This window comes from Phycodurus eques, chromosome 2 (genome assembly GCF_024500275.1).
Source record: "Phycodurus eques isolate BA_2022a chromosome 2, UOR_Pequ_1.1, whole genome shotgun sequence".
Taxonomy (NCBI): Eukaryota; Metazoa; Chordata; class Actinopteri; order Syngnathiformes; family Syngnathidae; genus Phycodurus; species Phycodurus eques.
In genome coordinates this window covers 3786433-3802612 of record NC_084526.1, presented here as the reverse complement: position 1 = coordinate 3802612, position 16180 = coordinate 3786433, and the positions used below count along the sequence as shown (strand labels likewise).

Sequence of the window (16180 nt, the reverse complement as noted above, 5' to 3'; positions counted from 1 at the left end):
CTTTGTTGTTTTTGTTTTGTTTTGTTTTTTTCTCTGTAATTATGACTATGAATTATTAGGTATATTTACAGTGGAGGGAGATCTAAGTCTGTATTGACTGAAACTCTGTTAAAAGCAGATCTATACACTGACCTGCAGGGGGTGATGGTGGATGAGTGTCGTTCTTACGCACAGTAAAAGAAAATCTCGGTGCCACGGGAAGGGTTTTGGAGGTAAATAGTCACGGGCGTGTTTGGACCGCATGCTGAATATTTGCAGTCAACATGACACTCCCTTTGTTGCTTAGAATGGTGATGAACGGTTCCAATAACAATATGTTAAGGGATCAGCACGGATAAATGAAGCCAGGTGTTCAACCTGAGGAGTATACTAAAATGTTCACCCTCTCATGACACTGTGGGAGTAGAACCAGATATGAATACTGACAGTTTGACCAAGCTAAAGAATATGAGGTAATTGAAGCTGGATTTGGTGATTTCGGAGTGGCGGAAGGATGTATCATTTGTCCCAATGTGGACAATGAGTCTATAGACTGACGAAGGGAGCGACTTGATAATACCGAGTAGTTTGTGGAGAATGTCTAATATAGTGGGACCTGGGAAACAGCATTTCAGAGCATTGAAAAAGCGTGCTTTCCTTATGATGGACTCACCCACAATTACTGCATTTGGACTGAAGAGAGGCTTCATAGCATTTATTGTCGGCTATGATTTTGATAGGAAGTTTGTGCACATCAATCATCTTGGTCTGCCATACTGTCTCCTGTGTCCTGCTTTGGCAGTGGTAGTTGAGTGGGAAACCCACCAGAATGTTGGACGATAGCCTCCTGGAGGAGCTTACGCCGAGCGGAGGTTGCCGACCAGTGGGTCGAGAAAGTTCAGTCACTTGCGCAGGCTCAGATGGATTAATCATTGTCGCTTGTTGGTGGACAAAGCCCTCAGGTGTACTGCAGGAGTGTCTCTCAGATGATGTGCTCTGCCAATTGGAGTTCTTTCTTTGTGGAGCCATGGTAAAGTGAAGCTCTCCATGGAGAAATCCAGCTTTGGAGAGTGACACACAACCGGCGCCGGGAAAGCGACCTGACCCAAATGGCCCCAGTTGGATGTGATGGCTGAACAGAAGCAGCAACCAAAGGGGAAAAGTCATTCAGGTGAAGATGGCTGAATTTGTTTTCCAGTGTTATGGAGTTCTGGGGAGCGTAAGACGGACAGCCTTTCTGTGATGGGCAGCCCTTCCGCACATCTCTTGGCTTCTGCTTAAACTCAGTGGAGTTCACCAGGCCCTTTGGTCTAGCTCCAAATCTATAACAGGGATTGTACGCGGTGCCAAGTGCAGAAGAAAAGTCCAGAGCCATGGACCCAGCTGGAAGTTCGACGGTGATCTGAGCCACAGTGCTGTGTCGGCTCGTCGTGCACTGGTGGCGAGGGCTTGTGTTCAGCCAATGATGATCGTATCCAGCACGCATTCGGCTTCCTGGATTTTGTGAAGCGTGGATATTCTTTCTTCAAGCTCGATTACTTTTTGGCTCCGACTGGCACAGCATTCACAATCGAACAATGTGAAGAAAGGAACCATGGCACACCAGGAAGCAGGTAGGCTCAACTGACCGATTGTCACCAAAATTTAAGTGGACATACCTATTTATGCCCACTTACACTTACACTGAATATACAGGTATTTATGATTTTATGGACCAAAATGTTTTCCTCTCCATAGACGATCGTTTGAGAAAAAGGATAAGATCAAAATATTGGGCTAATCGTAATATTTTCAGAGGTTAAAGCTACCATGAGTATAAATGTGCACGTACACATTGGTGATGATTGGTGACAGTTTTCAGACATTAAGCCACGAATATGATTATTTGGATTCATGGATGAGGCTTGCATGGATGTGACACACGCCTGTCAATTATGTATTATTTGAATCGATGACACCCAATACATTTTTTCAGCATACTAAATCAGCGATTGAACTAATTTTGGGGGGCTCGCTGTTGTTTATGTGAGATTGCTGTTGTTCATATGAGAATGCAATAATATATGACAGCAATATAAGGTATAATACCAACTTGAAAAAAGCGGTGTTTGGAAACTCAAACAAGTTGACTTTTTTATTTCCTGAAAAGTTGTCATTTTGGAGGTGAGGGGATTCTACCCGACAGCTATGAAATATAAAATATGACTAAATACTGCAACTTTATCATATAGTACATTCTTTTTTTCACACTGGTTATGCAGCAAATTTGGTCTCCACTTCTGTTACTGATGTGACATCAACATATGGGGGCGTGTTGATTTTGGTGAAGAAAAGTGAGCGGTCCAAAGCCTACTGCAATCTACCAATTTCTCTAAATGTTATTGATTTTATTGGAACTGACTGCCAGTTTCATTTTCTTGAGCAAAAAAAAAAAATACATAAAATCAACTTGTTAGTAAAATATGGACCATTAAGACCCATACTTCTTGCAACAACTTAACAATACGGATGCAATAACATCAAACTACCTTTAGGAGGCAGTAATTATTAAAACGGCGGTTAGTTTGTCGGGAAAAGAAGAAGAGATTCCCATCCTACCTTTTCTTTGCAAACATGGCGACCGAGGGAGATGTCGATTTGGACCTGGAAGCCGACGAAAACTGTACTGGGAAGCCGGCAGAAAAGCCTCGTAAACATGACAGCGGTGCTGCAGATTTGGAGAGGGTCACTGATTATGCGGAGGAGAAAGAAATATCCAGTTCGGACTTACAAACGGTAAGTTAACAGTCATGCGGTCACTGCTGACTTCATTGTTGTGGTGCTGAGACCGAAATGCACATTTAACGAGCAATTGCACGACATTTCACTTTGGCGTTGTAATTAGTACAAAACCACTGCTAACTTAATTATAAAAGCTTCATATACATTGAACAATTATAAAGCTATATCTATAGCTAGGGCAGCCTTTCGATAGTCACAATGTGGAACATGGACAGAAAGCGTATGACTGGATGTCGTCAGTACCTTAACTATACCTTAGAATAGTAACAAATAAACTAGGCTGTATTTGTAGTGGTATAGTTGTATTTTTGATATCACTCACTCATAATTTGAAGAGGGCAGTCCATTTCAGTACCATGGTTTGTAAAATTCATTTTTTTTAACTTAAAAAAAAAAGGTGTGTGTGTTTATTTATATATATATAGGTATGCGCACACAGTGCTGTGAAAAAGTATTGGCATCTCAAATTCTTGTATTTTTTTAGTTTACCCACTTTAAGATTGTCAAACAAGTGTGTGTGTGTATGTATATATGTATATACACTTATATAATCAGTAAATATAACCCAAGTGAACTTAAAATGGTGATTTCGCTTATTCAGGGGGGAAAAAAAACAACTATTCGTTACCTGGCCCTGTGTGGAAAAAGTAATGGGGCCCCCCCTCAATGTAATAACTGGTAGAGCCATCCTCATCTGGAACAACTGAAATCAAGTGTTTTCTATCACTAGTAATGAGTCTTTAACATCTCTGTGGAGATATTTTGTCCCACTCTTCCTTGCAGAATTCTTTTAATTCAGCAAAAAATGGAGGGTTTTCAAGCATGAACGCCCTTTTTTTTAGGTCATGCCACTGCATTTCAATTGGATTCAAGTCCGGACTTTGAACTCCAAAACCTTCATTTTGTTTTTTTTAAGCCATTCAGAAGTTGATGAACTGTCATGAACTGATGGCTGAACATTCTCCTTTTAGGATTTTCTGTTAAAGAGCAGCATTAATGGTTCCATCAGGCACAGGTGCTGAATGGGAAAGCAGCCCAAGACCATCACACTACCACCATCATGTTTTACTGTTGGTAAATTCTGTAAGCATCTACCCCAGATCTAACAAGACGAACACCTTCCAAAAAGGTCAACTTTCATTTCGTCAGTCCATATAATATTCTCCAAAATGTCATCTTTCAGATTTGTTGTTGTTGTTGTTGCAAAAGTAAGACAAGCCTTTGTTATTTTTGGTCAGTACTGGTTTTCGCCTTGGAATGCTGCCATGGATGCCATTTTTCCCCAGTCTCTTCCTTGTTGTTGTGTCGTGAACACGGACCTAAACTGGGGCAAAGGAGGCCTGCAGTTCTTTAGATGTTGTCCTGAGTTCCTTTGTGGCCTGCTGGATGAGTCATTGCTGTTCTCCATTTGAGGTTAATGTCTCTCCCTATGGTTCACTGGAATCCTAAAGCTTTAGAAATGGTTTTGCAACCCATTCCAGACTGATAGATGTCAATTACTTTTTCGTGACTACTGTTGAATCTGTTTAGATGCAGCTTTTTTTAGATAATTTGTCCAACTTTATTTTGTCAGGGCAGATTCTGTTAAAGTGATTTCTTGAACAGGTCTGGAGGTAATCAGGCTTGGGTGTGATCAGTGGAAAATTAACCAAAAGTTGGAATTAGCTACAATTAATTTATGATTTAACAAGGGGGTAATTACTTTTTCCACGCAGGGCCAGGTAACTGAAATTCCCCCCCAAATGAAATTACCGTTTAAAAAAAAACAGGCTTTTAAGTTTTAGATATCCATTTGTTTGTTTCTCCAGGCTATGTCAGTAATTGGAGATAGAAGGTCACGAGAACAAAAAGCCAAACAAGAGAGGTAAGATCATCGGTCTGAATATAAAAAGTTTCAAATTTCCATTGTATCATTGTATGAATTAAAAAACATACTATGTAACAATTTTTACTGTATAATTGAAAGGGTTACTTTGTCCATCTTACATATTGCACATGCAATTCGGCAGTATTTCTATCGCTGTGAGATGTAACATCTAAGTATATTTAAAGGTTGCAATGAAAATGGGTGATTTTTGTTGTCATTTGATCTTGCAGAGAAAAAGAGTTGGCCAAAGTCACTATCAAGAAAGAGGATGTGGAGTTAATTGTAAGTCATCTGTCAGTATTTCTGGAATTCCAAATATCTAGTCACATATTAGGTTTGAAGTTTTAGTATCTTATCCAATGGACATGGTGTTATACAAGAACATATAACCTAGGTTAATGACAGGAGCCAAAGCGATAACTAGTTGTTTTGGGGTTTCGAGTTATTAAAGCATGGCAGCATGTTCTCTGTAAGTCGAGCACATCAAGTTCCTCTAAACTACTTTAGGAGTATACAGCGTACATCTCCAATCAAATGTAAAGCAACGAAACTGTTGTCAACCCTAATTGGCATAAGAATAAAAATATTTAAGAGCAATTTTAGAATTTGGGTGTGAAGTAACATCAAAAATATAGAAAGGGAAAAGAAGACTTTCAAATTGAAAAGCCATTTTCAACAGGTCAATTTGGGGAAGAGGTTGTGCGCAGTCATAAATGTGTTTTGAGTTTCCAAATCTCTCCCCCACACCCTTTTGATATTAAAACAGTGTGTTCGTGATATGTTCATGTTGTGCCACAGATGTCAGAGATGGAGATTTCGAGGTTCACAGCAGAGCGCAGTCTGAGAGAACACATGGGCAACGTGGTGGAAGCTCTGGTGGCTCTGACCAGCTGAACGTGCACGCGCGCACACAGGACTCACCGTTTGTCTTGAGACCAATTTCCTGAGGATTGACTCTTCAAAGAAAATGTAGTTTAATCTTTGGAGGGGGAAAAAAAAACTTTTCACAATAAAAAAAAAATTTGTCTTTGTGTGCTTGTTTATATAAATGCTCTACCTTTTAAATTGTGAAAATACATTTATTTAAAAAAAAAAAAAAAACAACTCAAAGATGGAAGAGCAATGAAAACATCTTTGCAAATCACAGTCAAACCATGGTGAATATGTACAAAATTACTGCACATCTTGACCCATTTAACTGACTAGCTCTTAAAGAGCTTGAGAAATGGAGAACAAGTTTTGCGGTTGATGCCCCAACAAGTCTGACAGTTGTATGTTTCATCTGGGACAATAAACATTATTGGTCAAAATACACATCATTTTTCAAACATCTTAATGTATTTAGTCTTTTAAGATTGATTGAAACAATGTTTTCTTATACAACGTAAAGTCCAGGCAAGGGCTGAGTGGACCGATGAACACGAATTTTATGTCTTCTTCCTCTTCACTGCGGGCCTGTCAAACACGTCTCTAACTCCCGCTGCCTTCTGCTTAAAGAACTTGTTGTTCTGAGCACTTTCCTGAGCCCACGCAGAGTCAAACGACGTGGTGTCCTGATCCACCAGGTGAGTATACTTGGTACGTCCGGACCGGCCAAAGTTTTTAACCTGATTGGGATGAAAGACAAAAAACGTCAAAAAAGAAAACAATGACACATCTTCCAAGTATGTTGTCAAAATACAGTTAGTTGTACACCACTGGCAGTCAAGTCCTGATTTGCCAATCTGACCTCTGTAGTAAATAGTAGTAGTTTTGATGCTACTGTAATATTTTTCCACTATCACATGCACATTTCAAATGGATTAAGAAAGTAAATGTTGCTGTTGTACGAAACAGGCACAGACCTGCATGACTTTAGGCAAGATGGTTTTGTTGAAGTGATCCTCCAGAGTGGGTGCACTGAAGTCTCTCTTGTAAACATCGTCCTCCTCATCCTGCAACACAAATCATGTTACTCATACAAAGGACCTACACCATTTACTAGGGATGTCCCGATGAAACATTTTTGCTTCCGATCCGATACTGCAGCCTTGAATTTTGGCCGATAATCATACACACTTTACTAATTTTGTATTATGCGTAGATCATTTTACACATGAGACAATGTGAGTCCCAGGATTCAAATGTCATGGAATCAACTGGTCGACTGGTTAGAGCGCCAGCCTCACAGTTCTGAGGACCCGGGTTCAATCCCCAGTCCCGCCTGTGTGGAGTTTGTATGTTCTCACCGGTTTCCTCCCACATCCAAAAAACATGCATTAATTGGAGACTCTAAATTGCCCATAGGTGTGAATGCGCGTGTGTGTGTACACACACACACACACGTTTACACACACACGCACGTGTGTACACACATACATATGTATACACACACACACACACACGTGTACACACATATGTATATACACACACACACACGTGTGTGTACACAATTACATATATATACACACACACACACACACGTGTACACACATACACACATACATATATATATATATATATATATATATATATATAGAGATACACACACACGTGTACAGGATGTCCTCGAGTTACGACACACTCGACCTACGACATTTCGACTTCACGACGCCCGTGCCTCGTCCGCCATTTTGTCCCAGCACCATAGTGTTTCTCCTTAGCTCGTGCATAGTGCTTGTCTGTGCGGCGGGAGTATCTTTGCCTTTTTCGCCCTCCTTTTTTCACACTCTCAGCAGTAATGGTAAGTTCAGCATCTTATTTTCGTTCCTTGATACGAAGTGTTAACCTTTCCTACTACGGTCACCTGACCTTTGTGGGGAGACGCAGGGGTTAACTCCCTTCTCTCGTTGCACAGCTGAGCTGAGTGGCGGCAACAATAAAGGCACGATGCACCGATTTGCTGCTTTAATGGCTTTATTACTTCCTCTGCACATTCAACGTCAACGGGTCCTCCGCTAATCGCTACTCTTCCCCGGTCGCCATCACGACACCTGCCACTGTACACACTTGCATCGGCGCGCACTCCTTCCTCCTTCGCAGTCCCGTCTCACTCACACATCGACGCACACGCCCACACACACTGAGCTTGCTGTCACAATCACGTGGGACAATACCCGTAACAGAAGTATTTCGCCGTAAATTTTGACTTTAATGGTCATATCTGACTTACGGGGAAATTCGTGTTACGTCGCCAGCGTAAGAACGGAACTTGTTCGTAAATCGAGGACTTCCTGTACATACATACATACATACACACACGGCTCTGTGATATTTCAGTTTTTCTTTTTTAATAAATCTGCAAAAATTTCAACAATTCCATTTTGTCTATCAATAAGTGTGTACATTAATGAGGAAAAAAAATTACTTAAATGATTTTAGCAAATGGCTGCAATATAACTAAGAGTTAAAAATTTAAGGGGGTCTGAATACTTTTCGTACCCACTGTGTGTGCGTGGGTTTGTGTGTATATATATATATATATGTTAATATATATATATTTATGTTAACTTGGTGGACGACTGGTTAATACATCTGCCTCCCTAGTTCAAATCTGGCCTCGCCTGTGTGGAGTTTGCATGTTCTCCCCCTGCCTGCGTGGGTTTTCTCCAGGTACTCCGGTTTCCTCCCACATCCCAAAAACATGCTTGGTAGGTTAACTTAAGACTAAATTGCCCATAGGTGTGAATGTGAGAGCGATTGGCTGTTTGTTTATATGTGCCACGCGATTGGCTGGGGTCCAGTTCAGGGTGTACCCCGCCTCTCGCCCTGAGTTAGCTGGGATAGGCTCCAGCACGCCCGCAACCCTAGTGAGGATAAGCAGTGCGGAAAATTGATGGATGGATGGATGGATAGATGAATCAGGACACCCCTACCATTTACTCTTGCCCACAGGCAAACTGGTGGTCCGGGGGCCAGATTCGGGCCGCCACCTCACTTTATGTGGCCTGCGAAACCAAATCATGGGCATCTACTTCGTTTCCAGCTAAAATACCAAAATTTCTAATTGCCTTCACTTTTAAAAATATTGAGATATTGCAAGCATTTTGTTTGTTACCAATGCTCTTCTTAAAATAAATAATAACAATAGTAATGCTGTGGTCGAAGAAGGTTTTTACTGCCTTCTGATTTTAATCGTAGCTATCCATCAATTTCTGTATATGTAATAATATGAAGCGATCATACATTCATGTGGGTTCACAGCCATAACGGCCCTCCAAGAGAAACCATAACTACGATGTGGCCCGTGACAAAAATGAGTTTGACACCACTGCGCTAGCCAAAAGGCAAATAGGGTTGTCCTTTGCAAGTCAGTGTCCATACTACGTAAAAACATCGACAAAGCATCAGTTATGCTAATTATATTTACATTGCATTTTCTCCTTTGCAGTGTGATGCTGTTTTGTCCAAATAATTTGTGGCCCACAAGACGTAAATCTACACCACGCCAGATTGCAGTGACTATAAATACCATGTCCCACAATGCACCTGTGTTGCAACTCACCAAAAAGAAGGCTCCTCTGTGGTAGTACTTCTGAAGGAACTTGTATTTGCCTTTGGATGCTTTGTTGGTGATGACTTTGCCATTGTTGCGGAGCTCAGTCCTGCGCTCCTCATCCTTCATATTCCGGAATCGCTCAATTTCTACCTTTTCCTTCTCCATCCTGCCAACATAAACAATATATTACCAATTCGATCAAGGCCATATAACTGTTATTCAAGCAGTGTTTTAGAATTGAACAAATTGGAATTTTGTTGCCATATCCTCAAGGCGAGGGAGTTTGGCTAAAGTGAGAAAGGTTTGCCAACATTTTGTAATAGACAAAGTGTCAGCTTCTACTCACACTTCTCTAGCTTCTCGGTCCTTCTTAATTCGTTTCAGTTCCCGAACTTTCCAGGCTTCATACTCCTCCTCCTCGTTCTCGCCATCTGTGTCGAGGTTATCCAGAGCGGCCAGGGTGCGCCGATTCTCCTCAAACTCTTTCTTAGCCTCCTCTTCCACTATCTTCAGTGTGTAGCGTCTCCGTTCCTCCTGCTGCCTCTTGGCTTCGGCCTCCAGCTCTCTTTGCTTCTGCTGCTCCGCTTCCCGCTCTGCGACTGTCACTCTGTCTTTCCTGGGTAGCAAACACATTCAGGGTGTACCAAATCAACTTTAGAAAGCTAATACATTTGATATAATTGTTGGGATGACACAGGACTACACCAATCAACTGAATAGCAATCACACATTTCTGGCTTGGAAATCATCTGGGATTGGCTTTCAGTAACAAAAAGGTTGACACAGCAGAGAATGTGGCACACAGTTGTCACAAATTATAGAAGCAGCTCTTACTTGCGGATGAAGACTGGTTTAAGTCTGGGCTCTGCTTCATCTTCACTATCTGTATACTCTTCATACTCAGACTCAGACTCCGATTCCTCCCCAGATTTGCCTTCCTCCTCCACCTCCAAGACCTCCATTTCTTCAGTCTTGCGTTCCAAAGCCCGTTGACGCATCATTGCACGACGTCTCTCAATTTCCTGCACAAAGAATATTTTAGTACCGTAGTCTATTACTAACCTAAGCTAACTCAGTAGTAAAGTCGTAATTATTTCCTCATGGGACTAGTACTGATGTTGATACGGCTGTTGTTGTGCCCATTGTTCTCTCGTCCCTCCCTCAATTGCTCAAACCTTCCTTCCTGTTTTCTGTCTTTGTCCCTCTACTCTTGTCTCTTCATTGCAACCCAGCCGACCAATGTAGACCTTCGCCCCACAGAAGCCCGGATTATGTTCGAAGTTCTTCGCTTAGAGCAGTGATTCCCAACCAGTGTGCCGGGACACAATGTGCCGTGAGCGCTCTTCAGGTGTGCCGTGGGAAACATAAAATTTTACTTAATTGCTAAAAAAGTTATTTCTTTCCATCTTTATTAATCTATTTATGCCAGTGAGGCAAAGTGAGAGACAGAACAAATAAATGCTCTTCTATTAGATGGCAGGCAGTCCATACAATAATTAATGTATCCACTTTTTGTGACATTTTTGTTTGTTGGTGTGCCGTGAGATTTTTCAATTGTAAAATATACAAAGGTTGGAAATCTCTGGCTGAGAAGGAGTTGTTCCTTGCCTCTGTCGCCAAGTGCTTGCTCATGTGGGTTTCTTTTTTCTTTTCTTCTGACCTGCTCAATGTGGAAAATGCTTGTTGATAACTTCTGCTATGAATTAGAGCTACAGAAATAAAATTGACTCAACTTGACTTACAGTAAATACTTGAATGTAAAACACTTCAGGGTCATAAATATAAAACAAGTGAAAAACAAGAAGCCCGGCAGTATCCGAGTTCGCTTTCTTGTGCCGTATTCTTACGCTGCAATGAAGTATATCACTGACCAACGCTAACACAGTAATAAAGTGATAGTTACAATAATACATGTATGAAAACACTTCTAGGTCACAAATAGAAGACAATTCAATGAGAAACAGTAAGTACAGCAGTAACTGAGCATGCCTTCCGGTTGAGAACATATTCTTACGCTGCTGCAAAGACGAGTTCAGTGCAAGCAGTTTGTAACTTCAAAACACATGGTGATACAGTTGTAAACTGAGAACCCCACGATGAAAATAATGTATTTGAATTATGCCCAATAATTGTATAATATTTCTTTAAATGTGAACCTCATCGTCAACTTCTTCCTCTTCCTCCTCTTCATCCTCACTGCTCTCCTCACGTTGTGGATGCCACGTCCCTTCATCAGAGTCTTCGCTACTCTCAGCGACAACTTCAGGCTCCACAATCTGTCGATGTCTCGCAAGCCTGAGTAAAGATGAAAACAATGAGGTCAAATTTTAATGTGCGTACTGTCAGTCTGAGGAGCTCAAAATATCAAATGTCAGGAGACATGCGATACCTCTCCTCTACGTCTTCAGAGACACGGTTGAGCAAACGCTTTAGACGTGGGTCAGATACATCCTCTTCCTCCTGTTCCACCTCAGGTTCAATTTCCTTTCCCCTTTTAACAAACTGGAAATCCTCCTCTTCCTCGTCTGATGACTCCATCGGTGCATAGTCTGGACGTTTGCCTGACACATATCTTTTCACCTTCACCTTCTCCATTGAGATTTCTCCTGGAAAACGACAAACAGATGTGTTACATACAAAGGCAATGTTTTTTAAGCTAATTGGAATACGATTTATCAATTATTACTAAACGATTCCGGCGGCACGGTGGACGACTGGTTAGCACATCAAGATTCTAAATTACCCGTAGGTGTGAATGTTTGTTTGTTAATATGTGCCCATCGTTTGGCTGGCGACGAGTTCAGGGTTTACTCCGCCTCTCGCCCAGAGTCAGCTGGGATAGGCTCCAGCTCGCCCAGGACAGTGAATTAATGATTCCAGCTTTTTGGTTGTTTTATGTACAGAATATGCACAAAATAAATTTTTATAGCCATATCAACAAATATAAAAAAGGTACCAACAATGATAAGCTTTAACTGATTCAGACAGGGTTTACGCACCACTATAAATGTACAAGTTAAATTATTGTTAGTTAGTTTCATTAAAACAACTGTCAAACGATAAATGATGAGATATTATTCTATTATTGTACAATATTGTTCTTTAACTTACTAATGTCATGTTGATTGTGAGTCAAAGACTACTATTATTCTAACATATTGCTAACTTAATGTCATGTTGATTGAGAGTCAATGTATCCATCATCATGCACTACATTGGTATTTCTCATATAAGGATATAATACGATTTAAACCATTAACATCGACATATAACGACCCTTTCCAAAAACATTCATATCATGGAAAAGTTTATTTATTTCCATAATTCCATTCAAAAAGTTAAACCTTCCTTGATTATAGATTCACGGTGCACAATTTAAACTATTTCAAGTATTGATTTTTTTTATTTTTACATAATTTGAGTTTACAGCTCATAAAACCCACAAAATCAGGAATTCAAAAAATTGTAATACTGTGAAGAAATCAGGCCAAATGTTTTAAACGGAGTGTCACACACTAATCATCTACTAAACTCAAAGCACCTGCACAGGTTTCTCCATTTGTCATTCAATTGCTTCAGCTTGGTTCAATTGTTTGAGTTGGCTTCAATATGGGGGAAGACAGGCAGACTTGACAACTGGCCAGAAGACCATCATTGATACCCCCCATAGGATGGGTAAGCCACAAAAGTTCATAGTGAAGGAGGCTGCCCGTTCACAGAGTGCTGTGTCCAAGCATATCATATAAGCATGAAGTCTAGCGGAGGGACATGATGTGGCAGGAGAAGATGCACCAGATTAGAGATGACTGTGCGCTTCAGCGGATTATCAAATCAGAGACGATTTAAGAATCGAGCATTTTAGATTCAGAAAGAGTGGAATGAGGCGGGAGTCACAGCTTCAAAAACCACCACATTCAGACGCATCCGGGAGATGGGCTACAACTGTTGGCTTCCTCGGGTCAAGCCGCTTCTGAGCCTGAGTCAACATAGGAAGCGACTCAACTGGGCCAAGGAGAATAAGGATTGGACTGTTGGCCAGTGGTACAAGGTCCTCTTTTCCGATGAAAGTGTGCCTTTCATTCGGGAATCAAGATCCAAGGGTTTGGAGGGAGACGGGTGAAGAACAGAACCCAAGCTGCTTGCGGTCCAGCGTGAAATATCCACAGTCAGTCATGATTTGGGGTGCAATGTCCAGTGCAGGTGTTGGTAAACTCAAGGTCATCGCAACAGTCTACCAGAATGTTTTAGAAGACTTCCTGATTCCTTCTGCTGAGATGCAGATTTCATCTCCCAGCTGGACCTGACCCCTGCCCATACTGCCAGAAGCACCAAAACTTGGTTTGATGCCCGTGCCATCACAGTGCTTGACTGGCCAGCCAACTCGCCAGATCTAAATCCCATTGAGAATCTATGGGGTATTATCAAGAGGATGAGGGGCACCAGACCCAAAAACAAGGAAGAACTGACTGCATCAAGGAAATCTAGACTTCCATAACTCCCAGGCAATGCCACAGGCTGATTGTCTCAATGCCACGGCGCATCGAGGTAGTAATTGAAGCAAAGGGATTCCCAACCAAGTATTGAAGATTAACATTGTTTTGAAAGTACCATGTTTTGATTTTTATGTGACCCTAATTTATTTTCTTTTTTATACAAAAACTGAGAAGTAAATGGTTATTTATTCATATTTTCTTTGAATTCCCGATTTCGTGGGTTTGATGAGCTGGAAGCCAAACTCGTGTAAAAATAAATAAATGCTTTAAATTGTGGGCCCTGAATCTATAATCTATTAAAGTTTAACTTTTTGAATGGAATTATGAAAATTAACCTTTCCATGCTATTCTAATTATTTGGAAAGTGTCTGTATTTTTACTAAATCGACAAGAAGCAAAATCGTTATCACGCTGAACAAGACTGATGCTTCACGTTAGCATTAGCTTTACGTCGTTTAAGTCTAACCTTTCTCATTCCGGACCGGTACGGCTCCAGCCGTGGACTGTATAGGTGGAAGCTTCATGTTGGCCGAATCGTGGGTAGACATTGCAGCCTGGTGAACAAACCAATTTGATAGATGTGTGTTATTTCGCTTGGCCAAAAAAATATATATAAAAAATAACGTCTTACGCCGTGCACAAATGGGGCGGAGTCGGGGCTGCTGCTGCTGCTGCTGCTTCTTCTTCTTCTGCTTCTTCTTCTTCTGCTGCTGCTTCTTCTTTGTGTTTTACGGCGTTTGGCCGCCAATTTACCGCCTCCTTCTGTTCAAACTCTGGAACAGACATCTCGATTCCATCTAACAATGCTTGAACATACAGTGGGTACGGAAAGTATTCAGAGCCCCTTAAATCTTTCACTCTGTTATTTTGTAGCCATTTGCTAAAATCATTTAAACCACAGTGTCCCAACCTTAACCTTAGTAACATTGTTTCGTCTCTTTTCTGCTCACTACCTACACTATATTAACGTTAAAATACTTTTTTACAACTTATATAGATGTCTTCCTTTTCCCACTGTATCCCAGGTTTCCTGCCATATTTGATTGATTTCACACCATATAATACTTTTTATCTCTGCTTTACTAATACTCTAATTTCTACTTTCCTTTTCTCCAAAGCCCCCTTTGCCAATTTATCCACCCTCTCATTCCTTTTAACCCTTTCATGCACAGGAACCCATAAAACTTTGACTTGCCCAATTTGACTTTTGTTATTCTAGTAACTAACTGAAGAACCTCGTATAACATATCTTGACGGCTGTTTGCAGCGATGTCAAAAGTATTGGTATTCAGCACTTAAGTACTGATACTTAAAAAAACAAAACTGGTAAAAGTACTGAAGCCCCTCCCTTACTAAAAGTATAAAAATACAGATTTGTAAATGTATTTAAGTAAAAAAGTAAATTTATATTTTTCAACCCAATAAAATACATATCGTGAGATTTTTGTATCTCTCCAGATGATTGCCATGCTTTCTCTGAAGACAACAATGGACAAAACAAATAAAAATAAAAACAGGCAGGCTTAAATGAAAAGAGTTCTATTTATATGTAAAACCCCAATTCCAATGAAGTTGGGACATTGTGTTAAACATAAATAAAAACAGAATACAATGATTTGCAAATCATGTTCCACCTATATTTAATTGAATAAACTACAAAGACACGATATTTAATGTTCAAACTGATAAATGTTATACGACCTTTGATCCCTCAGGCGGCACTGCATCAAAAACCGACATCAATGTGTAAAGGATATCACCACGTGGGCTCGGGAACACTTCATAAAATCAATGTCAGTAAATATAGTTTGCCGCTACATCCGTAAATGCAACTCGAAACTCTACTATGCAAAGCAAAAGCCATTTATCAACAACACCCGCCGGCTTCTCTGGGCCCGAGTTCATCTAAGATGGACTGATGCAAAGTGGAAAAGTGTTCTGTGGTCCAACAAGTCCACATTTCAAATTGTTTTGGGAAATTGTGGACGTCCAAAGAGGAAAAGAACCATCCGTACTCTTATGGACGAAAAGTTCAAAAGCCAGCATCTGTGATGGTACGGAGCTGTGTTAGTGCCAATGGCATGGGTAACTTACACATCTGTGAAGGCACCATTAATGCTGAAAGGTACATGCAGGTTTTGGAGAAACATATGCTGCCATCCAAGCAACATCTTTTTCATGGACGCTCCTGCTTATTTCAGCAAGACAATGCCAAACCACATTCTGCACGTGTTACAACAGCATGGCTTCGTAGTAAAAGAGTGCGGGTACAAGACTGGCCTCTCATGAAGAATCTTATCTGCAAATCTGACTGATATCTGCGGGGTCTTTTCCAGAATAAGTCAGACCCCTATGGAGATCAAGCATTTTTCATCCCTGAAATTACAAGGGACAGAAAGTTGGTCAAAGAAATATGGCACAAAAAAGTAGAACTACAAACTTAGTGAGGATACAATGTGAATCTATCAAACCATTGTCTGCAGTTATTGCTGTAAGACTAGCTCTTTTCAATATCAGGTCACTGGGGAATAAATCAATGTTGATTAATGACATCATTACAACCTATGATCTAGACTTTTGCTA

At 40.7% G+C, this 16180-nt stretch overlaps 2 protein-coding genes across 2 annotated transcripts; one reads left to right on the top strand and one right to left on the bottom strand.

Moving 5' to 3' along the window:
- Positions 1 to 2569: 2569 nt before the first annotated feature.
- hypk (huntingtin interacting protein K) lies at positions 2570 to 5658 on the top strand. Its single transcript, XM_061664304.1, has 4 exons — positions 2570 to 2754; positions 4569 to 4624; positions 4858 to 4909; positions 5426 to 5658. The coding sequence occupies exons 1-4, from the start codon at positions 2593 to 2595 to the stop codon at positions 5519 to 5521; spliced, it is 366 nt and encodes a 121-aa protein (XP_061520288.1). The 5' UTR covers positions 2570 to 2592; the 3' UTR covers positions 5522 to 5658.
- A 27-nt stretch (positions 5659 to 5685) lies between these two features.
- mfap1 (microfibril associated protein 1) lies at positions 5686 to 14311 on the bottom strand. Its single transcript, XM_061664290.1, has 9 exons — positions 14229 to 14311; positions 14064 to 14151; positions 11494 to 11710; positions 11261 to 11399; positions 9939 to 10126; positions 9451 to 9720; positions 9111 to 9270; positions 6472 to 6561; positions 5686 to 6234 (listed from the first exon to the last, which is right to left on the bottom strand). The coding sequence occupies exons 2-9, from the start codon at positions 14143 to 14145 to the stop codon at positions 6055 to 6057; spliced, it is 1326 nt and encodes a 441-aa protein (XP_061520274.1). The 5' UTR covers positions 14146 to 14151; positions 14229 to 14311; the 3' UTR covers positions 5686 to 6054.
- Positions 14312 to 16180: the final 1869 nt, after the last annotated feature.

Bases quoted from the DNA above. Each gene is read 5' to 3' on its own strand.
- hypk (XM_061664304.1), top strand. From the start codon at position 2,593: ATGGCGACCGAGGGAGATGTCGATTTGGACCTGGAAGCCGACGAAAAC. The intron at 2,755-4,568 runs GTAAGTTAACAG...TTGTTTCTCCAG, and splicing joins CCAGTTCGGACTTACAAACG to GCTATGTCAGTAATTGGAGA. The intron at 4,910-5,425 runs GTAAGTCATCTG...GTTGTGCCACAG, and splicing joins AAGAGGATGTGGAGTTAATT to ATGTCAGAGATGGAGATTTC.
- mfap1 (XM_061664290.1), bottom strand. From the start codon at position 14,145: ATGTCTACCCACGATTCGGCCAACATGAAGCTTCCACCTATACAGTCC. The intron at 11,711-14,063 runs GTTAGACTTAAA...GTCGTTTTCCAG, and splicing joins ACCGGTCCGGAATGAGAAAG to GAGAAATCTCAATGGAGAAG. The intron at 9,721-9,938 runs GTAAGAGCTGCT...TTTGCTACCCAG, and splicing joins AAACCAGTCTTCATCCGCAA to GAAAGACAGAGTGACAGTCG.